Genomic DNA, 9,239 nt, shown 5'->3' with positions numbered 1-9,239 from the left:
CAAAGTACCCTGCAGTCTCACTGGTGACTCACACTTAATTCTGAGATTCCTTGCATTTTCCATGACTTTTCAACAATCAAAAAATGATTTCCAGTGGGGATTTGTCTACACCTGAAACTATTTTTGTTGGATGGTGTGGAGAGGGACTTGTGACATCAGAGATATAGCAGGCAGCCCCAAAGACTAAGTGGGAGGTCATGGAGTGACTCACTGCTCAAGACTTTATCCATCCACACGTTACAGTGACCATGCCCAATGCTAGACTTTTCTGAGTAGCAATGTCTTTTCATGCTAAGTTTCACCAGGGCAGACCTAACTCACATCCATGACCTCCTGCAATCTCACAGTTTTCTGCTCTCTGGTGCATTATGGATTCATCCACACTCCGTACTCAAGGAGTAAAGACCTACTTTTCCAATGACCCACAAGAACAGGTAGGCCAGGCTTTCCTAAACGATACTCATATTGTATTAATCATTACAAAAACATTTCTGGCATCCTTTATGTGGCTCCTTTCCACATAGAATATATCCAGGTCCCTCTGAGCCCCTGCTTATACTCTTCCTTCTCCTCTCACTGCAGCCTACTTTCTTGAAGTAGCATCACTCTCTAGTAATTGGAAGAGCGCAATATGCAATGTGTGTATATGGATCACTTTAAGTTACAACTTTGAATTAAGTGCCAGAGCTGTGAGAGCTAGTAATGGATAACTAGAACTGACACAATGTGGTGCTACACCAGGGAAGTTCAATAACACTGTTCTGTGAATCCTGCAGCTGAAGATTATGATCCTTATGGAACTTATAAAACAGCACTTTGATGACGCCCAATCTTGTTTTAAAGCAATTATCAAGCAGTAAAGGAGCTTCTAGGCTTACGAGTTTCACATATCAAAATGTAGCCAGCTATTCAGAGGATTACAAATAATGGTTATCTGTAGAATTGTGGCTGCCAATCAAATATATAATCAAATAATCAAAGAAGATCCATAGATTATTTGCTTTTGAAAACAATGACTTGACTCCAGTCCCAGTTTGAAACCAATCCATTATGTCCCACTTCAGTGCTGTTGTAACAATCTAATTGTTACCCATTTGTCAAAACATTTTGAAGCATAGTGAACCAGACAAATGAGTACTTTATTTTTAAAGGATAATTTACAAATGTGAGGACTTTTTGTTTTATTAAGCTGATCCAAATCAACACATTGGACCACTTCCTTTAACTCAAATATCACTTGGGGAAAGAAAACATGATACTAATGTTATACTTTGGAAAGCAATGGTCTGTTTTTTTTAAATACTGTCAATGCACTGGAGAAGCAGGAGGAAAGGAGCATAACTAATAGAGAAAGATTGTCAATAGCAAGGCTCAAGGCCAGAGCCTGAGGGGAAAAAGGCAATGTCAGATTAAAAAAAAATTCACTGAGAAAAGGAATACTATCTGTGAATTATGAACTATCACTGCACCGTAGTTCTATTTTAGTACTTCAGAATCTTGCTTATAATTGATTATTTTATGAATCATTAATTTACAGGATTGCAGAAGATTTGGCCAATGGCATTAGAGTTCAATTATTTGTAATGATTATTGACATTACATTTTGACTCTAAGAAGAAAATCACTAGTCAAACTACTGCTATGCATTTTTTTGTGTCTGCAGTATCCAAAGCAATGTACCTGGATAAAGATGAATGCTGATGGTGGGAGCCATAAAACTATAGAAAAGGTAAACGTGAACAGCAGAGCCATGCATTTGTTTTTAATGCTTCATACAAAAACTTTAGATCCTGTCAATTAACTAATTCAATGGTGTGTCCTTCCAGATTTTTGAAATTCATCTAAAGTATAGTATTGGAGATCAGGCTCTGCTTCATGGACTTGTGTTTGTGTGGTTGGAGGCTGAGCTCCAAAACATTGTCGACACATTCAGAATCAGATTTATTATCACTGACTTATATGATGTGAAATTTGTTGTTTTGTGGCAGCAGTATATTGCAAAGACATAAAAATTACAATTAATTAAAAAATAAATAAATAGTGCAAAAAAAAAAGGAATAGTGAAGTGTTCATAGGTTCATGGACCATTCAGAAATCTAAGGGCAGAGGGGAAGAAGCTGTTCCTGAAACATTGAGAGTGGGTCTTCAGGCTCCTGTACCTCCTCCCTGATGGTAGTAATGAGAAGAGGGCATGGTGAGGGTCCTTCGTGATGGATGCCTCCTTCTTGAGGTGCCACCTTCTTAAGGCACCACCTCTTGAAGACGTTCTCGATGGTGGGGAGAGTTGTGGGCGTGATGGAGCTGGCTGAGTTTATAACCATCTGCAGCCTCTTGCGATCCTGTGTATTGGAGCCTCGATACCAGGCGGTGATGTAACCAGTCAGAATGCTCTCCACCATATATCTGTAGAAATTTCTAAGAGCACTTAAGCATATGAGAGGACAGGTTTTACACTCAACATCTCCAAGACTTCTACCAATCTGTCTGCAACAATAAACACAAAAGTATTCCGAGAGACACCTCTTGGTGAAGAAAGTCATTGATGATGAAATTCACCACTGTTTCCAATGTGCCAGCACAGCCTTTGGCTGATTCAGGAAAAGGGTATTTGAAGATCAAGACCTCAGACTGACAAAAAAACTCATGATATTCTGATGCCTCCTATATGGTTTTAAGACCCACACTATTTACAGCAAGACTCTTAAGGTACTGGACAATACCACCAGTGCTGTCTCTGCAAATCCTCCAAATTCACAGGCAGGATAAGCAAATCAATATCAATGTCCTCTCCCAGGTCAATATTCCCAACAATGAGGTACTAGTATCTCTCTGTCACCCATGTTGGGCTGGCCACATTGTTCATACACCCACCCCAGACTCCTGAAACAAACACTATATTCCGAGCTCTGTAGTGAGAAGATATTATACTGCATGGTCAGAGGAAAAGATCCAAGGATATGTTCAAAGCTTCCTTGAAGAAATGCAACATTTCCACTGACTCCTGGGAACCTCTGGCCCATCACTACTCAAAGTGGAGAAGGAGCATTTAGGATGATATTGTGAATGTCCAGGTCATGCCTCATGAGCTCACTGAAGCCCTGCATAAGCGGTGAAAGCAGAGCACCACCTCACAAACTATTCCCCTGCCCTCCTCGACAGCCACCTCCTCCCCCATCTATGGAAGAGTCTATGCTTTCCACACTGGCCTCGTTAGCAATCTCAGAGCACGCAATATTGTCATTGTTTATCATTAATTATCTCTATTTCTCTCCTTTAATTTAGCTAATTTATGATTCAATTTACAAATGCCATGTAAAAGTGTTAATTCCAACTAGAAACTTTACTTTTGAAAGTGTATCGAGAGGCCTCTGAAAATCAAAATCTGAAATATTACTCTCCTGCCAATCTGCTATTGCCTCAAATATTACAAATAAAGCAGTTGGATATATCTCACTTTTATTGTTTTGCTTTGGAAGTATTGTTATTTACTTGCTAAATATGCTTGATTTGCATTTGTGTGAGATACAAATCTCACAGGTGATTTTATTGTTTAAAACTGCTTCCATTATATCTTTCAGGAATTTCATTATTTGGTAACTCAATGAAGTTCCATTTCAACAGATTGGTTATTAACTTATCCCCTGTCCAGTGCAAGCTTCTAGTTTTGAGCATGGTGAAATCACATGCCAAGTCCATATGATACAAATCCTTCAAAATTATTTTAAAACAGCACTCAACCTTCACTTGATTTTAGTGTGGAGTTATGCCCAATGTACAAATCCAATCCTTTCATTCTCTCAATTATTTTATGCACCCTTCCAATAGCTGCATTATCACTTGCACTTTAGTGTCTAATAGAGATCACCTTAATCACTCAGAAGATGGCTTGTTTTGTTTAATAATGAACTTCATTTATATCGCAGTTTTCGCTTTGTTCCTTGTCACCAGCATTGTTGCGATTTCACTGCTCACTTCGTGCGAGATAACACGTACTCAGGCACAGGGATTTCCTCTCTTAAGTAAGATCTCCTGGATTTCCCTTTTTTTAAATCTCTATGCTTTGAAGCCCTGAATTTCATCCGCCATCTCCCTGGGCAATGCTTGTTTGTCTTCCGATCCTCCTGGACTGCTCTGGTCCTGCTTCGAAACCCCTTCCACCTCCGTTACCTTTGCATTACCTGCCCCCAGTATCCTCATTCTCACAGGACATCATACTCCTACTTTTGTCTCAAACTTGCCCGATGCTTAAAAGAGGAAGACACAAGAGACTGCCCGTGCTGGAATTTCAAGCAAAAGCTTCTTTTTTCGTGGCTTCCGGGGACGTGAAAGATGCAACCAGTCACTGAGAGCCAGCGAGAGGGAAAACCTGATTGGGAGCGGAGGGCGTGAGCCCGAGGAAGGAGTGCGAGTGAGAGAGGCCGGCGGCTCCCGCTCCGGGATCCGCACTCCGGGCTTTGGGCGCGGCCGGCGGTGCTGCTGTTTACCTGGAGCGCCGAGCTGGGTCTCTGCTTCGGAGCTGGAGGAGCAGCAGCAGGAGGCGGCGGCTGCGGGATCTGCCGGCGGTGTCGAGGGGCAGCGGCGCCGTGCGTTCATGAAAGTTAGCTGCGATTTTCGTGTCAGAGCTGGGTGAGTGAGACCCCCCCTTTTTTTTTGCTTTTGGCGGCGAGGGGGATTTATCACCATTTCCCTGCCGGCTCGGGCCTCGCTGGCAGCGGGGGTGTGGGCTGGCCGGCAGCCCTGGCAGCGGGAGAGCAGGCACTGCCCGGGCTCTGTCCTCTGCTCACCCCGCCGGGGCCACATGGAGGCAGCCTTTGTCTCCGAATCATCGATGCTGAGCTCTGATCATGTGCGGAGAGCCTTGGACCACCGACGCTGCTGCTGCTGTTCACTTTCTTGTGCAGAAGGCCCAGTTTGTCCCTTGGCAACAGCTGTTGCAAGTGCTGGTGGTTGGTGCCGCGGGCCCCTCTGCAGCTCTGACGGGGAAGGTCATTGACCCGAAACCTTTATTCGTCCTCCCTCTGCAATCGTCCGACTCCACATGTGCCAGACTCCGCATATTCCCATTATTTTCTGTGTTAATTTCCACCATCTCCTTTACCCCCCACCCTGTGATTTGATGCAGAAATGGTGGTGTCAATGGGCCTAAGATTTTCTGAAACAGTATTTTATTTGATGAAGGGTAAGACACTCTTCAGCTTTTTAAATGAGCAAGAAATGATGGCAAAGTACTCTTTAATTCTTAATTTAAGATTTGGCCTTGATTTTGATTGCATCAAAATGCAAATAAATCTGAAAGATAATCCAAAGGCAAGAGTATGGTTTTGAATTTGTGCAGGAATTGAGGGGATATTTGGAATGTGGTATAATTGGAACGCAGGCCATTAAGTGTGGGAAAGGATAAAGTGAAGATTAATCTGAACAATATCAAGAATGAAAATAGGCTTGAAGTACTTGAGCATTTTCACGTGGTACAGACTAAGGAGTTTAAAAGAATATGTTCAAGGATTGAGATTAGTGGAAGTGTTGAGAAGGTGCTGAAAGCTAGTTGCTCTGTTACAGTAACAGAATGGCATGATCAACTGATGGGCAGTAGGAGAATGGGGAAAGCCAGACTTTTATGAGAGCTGTTGGAATATTGCAGTTGAGGCAGAAGTTAGAAAAAAATAAATTTGGCAAGTGGAATGGGAGATGAAAAGAAGATGGGGAAAGAGCAAGAAATTGGGATCGAAGGACAGTTCCTACTATTGGGCTAGTTCATGTAGAATGGAATAAATAGCCTCTTGCACCTTCAGGATTGAAATTGATATAAATTTAAAGTGCTATAACTGTTGTCAGATAAGAAATAAGCACCTAATGGAATCTCATGAGCAATGGGGAAAAAGTGATCTTTTTATCTTGTTGCTATTAGCTAGCATCACTCATTAAATTGCTATAATGTTACATGAATGCAACAAAATATCTTTCCTTTCCTTTTCCAATCTTTTTATTGAATTTCAAATTAATTCAGCAACAAAATATCTTAAGGTACTCACAGTAAGATACAAGATGAAACTAGCATCAAGCCATATAATGAGACAAGGTTGGATGACCAATGCAGTAGTTTTTATGGGTTTGCCTAAAGGGATGAAACAAAGCTGGAAATGTTTAGGGAGGAACTTCCAGACATCAAGAGACTTAGCAATTGAATACAGTGATCGTCGAGTGGCAAGAATTGGAGTTTCCGAGGTAAGGAGGGGATAAGACCATGGAGGGCCTTGTGCCTTCTGCATGTACTTTTACAGTGTTCCATTCAAAATTGTGTAAGGAGAAAATGATATAGGTCAGCAATCAGGTGTCTGTCTTGCCAACCTTTGTACATTAGGTGGGCATCACAGGTTCAAGAACAGGACTTGGTGTGGGCTTGAACATAGATAGCAGAGTTTGGATGACCTTGGGTAAATGGAGGGATAGTTATTGGTAAGCATTCCCTAGTAAGTCATTGAATAGTGTCGTGGAGCCCTGAGAGAAGGGACAGAGATGCAGTTTGTACAGCTCATCAGCAAGACAACATGGGGACACACAGGTTGATGCTGGAATCTGGAGCAAAAACAAACTGCTGGAGGAACTCAGTGGATCAAGCAGCATCTGTGGAGGCCAAGGGATAGTTGATGTTTTGGGTTGAGACCCTGCATCAGGACTGATCTGTCCCCATCTTTGATTTTTGGGAAGAGGCCCTACATCATGACCTGAAACGTTGACCATCCCTTTGCCTCTGTGAAGGATTATTCTAGAGTTATGAAATTATGGATAGTAGATATTAATTAAACCGAGAATAATCCCTAATGGCCTCCACAGATGCTGCTTGACCTGCTGAGTTGCTCCAGCAGTTTGATATTTTTCTGTAGGAAGACAACTTTGAAAATGCAGCACTCCCTCAGTACTATACAATGTCTGCCTAGATTATGTACTGAATGGAAAAACAGCTGTAGGAAACTGTCTTCATAGATTTGTGCCAGTCTTTATGTAAGGTGGGCTGCACAAACACATAATTGGAAGTGTAACCAGATTTCTGTATCTGTTTTGCAAATTTGAGCAATGTGGTAATGGCAGTAATGATGTGTTGTACCATCACTCCTACACTGTCATTATAGGTTTTGTAAATTGTTAATGAATTGCTGCAAGGTAATTTCTTGTAATACATTAACAATGGGATTATTTAGTTAAGATGAGAATCAGTTCATTGTAATGGCAAAACTTTTTGTGTAAGAACTATTCTCAACTCAAGATTGTAATCCTGTTTGATATTGTGTTTTATTGCCAGTTGCAATGTATAGTAATGATACAAATGGATACTCAGTGTTTTTAACTTCAAAAGAAGTAAAATCATCTTGGTTTGTGTAATCAGGTTCAGATTATTTTAAAACATTCTGTGAATTTTCACTGCATTAAATATGTAACTACATTAATGATATCATTATGTAGGCATCCCTTGCATTATGGCCATTCAGGTGATTGGAATTTTTCCCTTCAAGAATTCACAAATCACTACCCAAAAATTTGAGATATGAAATAAAATTAACTCTTGCAGAATTTATGTGGGGGATAAAAAATAACACAATTTGTTTTTTCACCTCTCATTTCTTGATGCCTGCGCAGATGACGCAGCTTCATGTTATGGACAATTGCAATACGCGGACCATTCTTCGGGAGTGTAACCACCCTGTCTTTGATGTTGGGGGGGGGGGGGGGGGGGATCACTTGTACTCTTCTGTTTTGGCTTATGTCCAGCATGTGATGAGGGCATTTCTCTGATTGGTCTACTGTCATGGGATGCAAGCAGCAAGAGATGATGCAGGCATGGTAGTGTAGTGGTTAGCGTAACGCTATTATGGCACCAGCGACCCGGGTTCAATTCCGGCTGCTGTCTTTAAGGAGTTTGTATGTTCTCCCTGTGACTGCGTGGGTTTCCTCCCACGTTCAAAAGATGTACGGGTTAGGAAGTTTTGGGCACGCTACATTGGTGCCAGAAGTGTGGCGACGCTTGCGGGCTGTCCCCAGAACACTCTACGCAAAAGATGCATTTCACTGTATGTTTCAATGTACGTGTGACTAATAAAGATATCTTACTTTTTCAGTATGTATTAAACAAGGTAAAGAAAGTTTTATATAGGGTCTCAGAGGCTTCTATCTGCCTTTTCTCTTGAGGGTAGTGTGTTTTTACTAGTCTATTACTCTTTCTATTACTTTGTTTTCTGACATGTTTTCACATTAATAGAGTTGGATAGTTCTTGCGATTTGTGATGAAAGTACCTCTAGCACAAAGGTTTGTTGACAGATTGCAGTACTAACTTGAATTTGGCAATTAGTATCTGGTACTGTATGATGGATTTTATTTTCTCTGCTGGTGAAGTGCATCTCCCAGATAGGCACAAATATTTTTAATAATTGTTGCAAATCTCAGCATAAAAATATATCCCCGTCATTCAACAACTTTGAGTAAAAAAAATTGAGCATGGAAATAGAATAAATTGAGCATGGAAATAGAATAAATTGAGCATGGAATCTCCCAGAAAATTGGCATATTTGGCTACTCCTTGCTTAGTGGTTGACATATTGAAGGGGGAGAAAATTCTGGATGTGAAGCAAGGGAGACAAGCATACAATAAAAGTTGTTGGGTATATGTTCTTTACTCAAAAACTAATTGTATTTTGTAAGCATTCTAAGCAAGGGAAGTTAGAAAATGTAAAAACGAATTGCAAGTATTAAAAAAATTTCAAACATATTATTTTCCCATCACAGATCTGTCTGTAGTGTGATCTCAATGGTACTTCCTCGTTTTGATGAGGAGAAAGACAAATAGAGGGGCACTTCCATGAAATCCAGTTACAGAGTAAGCTCTTCAACAACGTATTCATTGTAAAAGTGAAAATGACTTGCAAATGAATTAGACGTGCCTTTCTTTAATCGATGTTTTTCCCTTCACCCCCCCCCCCCCTCGCATCAACGGATTCCTGCCCATAGGTTTCCATTTCCCTTCATCTTTTTATAATGAGTTTGTTTTGCTTGTGTATTTGAGTACAACCACAGAAGCAGGCCAGTCACCCCTACAGTATCATGCTGGTAAGGATGTTTTGCCCATGTTAATTATCTCTTCCCACACTTTCTGCTCTTGTTATTTTGCCCTCCAGTGTCTGTCACTACCATCTGCTTTGGCACTTCAGATTTGTTCTTCGCGTAGAGAAGATTAAATTCTTGATGA

General features: G+C 41.0%; 1 protein-coding gene across 1 annotated transcript in view; it reads left to right on the top strand.

The window, feature by feature from the left end:
• The first annotated feature begins 3,791 nt into the window (after positions 1 to 3,791).
• Positions 3,792 to 9,239, top strand: part of LOC127580309 (GRAM domain-containing protein 4-like) — a 119,063-nt gene continuing 113,615 nt past the window's right edge. Inside the window, 1 exon segment of the mRNA XM_052033601.1 lies at positions 3,792 to 4,626. Within this exon segment, the coding sequence (XP_051889561.1) occupies positions 4,592 to 4,626 (35 nt within the window). The 5' untranslated portion in view covers positions 3,792 to 4,591.

This window comes from Pristis pectinata, chromosome 19 (assembly GCF_009764475.1).
Source record: "Pristis pectinata isolate sPriPec2 chromosome 19, sPriPec2.1.pri, whole genome shotgun sequence".
Taxonomy (NCBI): domain Eukaryota; kingdom Metazoa; phylum Chordata; class Chondrichthyes; order Rhinopristiformes; family Pristidae; genus Pristis; species Pristis pectinata.
The sequence above is the reverse complement of the archived record's forward strand: the minus strand, read 5'-3'. Positions and strand labels throughout refer to the sequence as shown.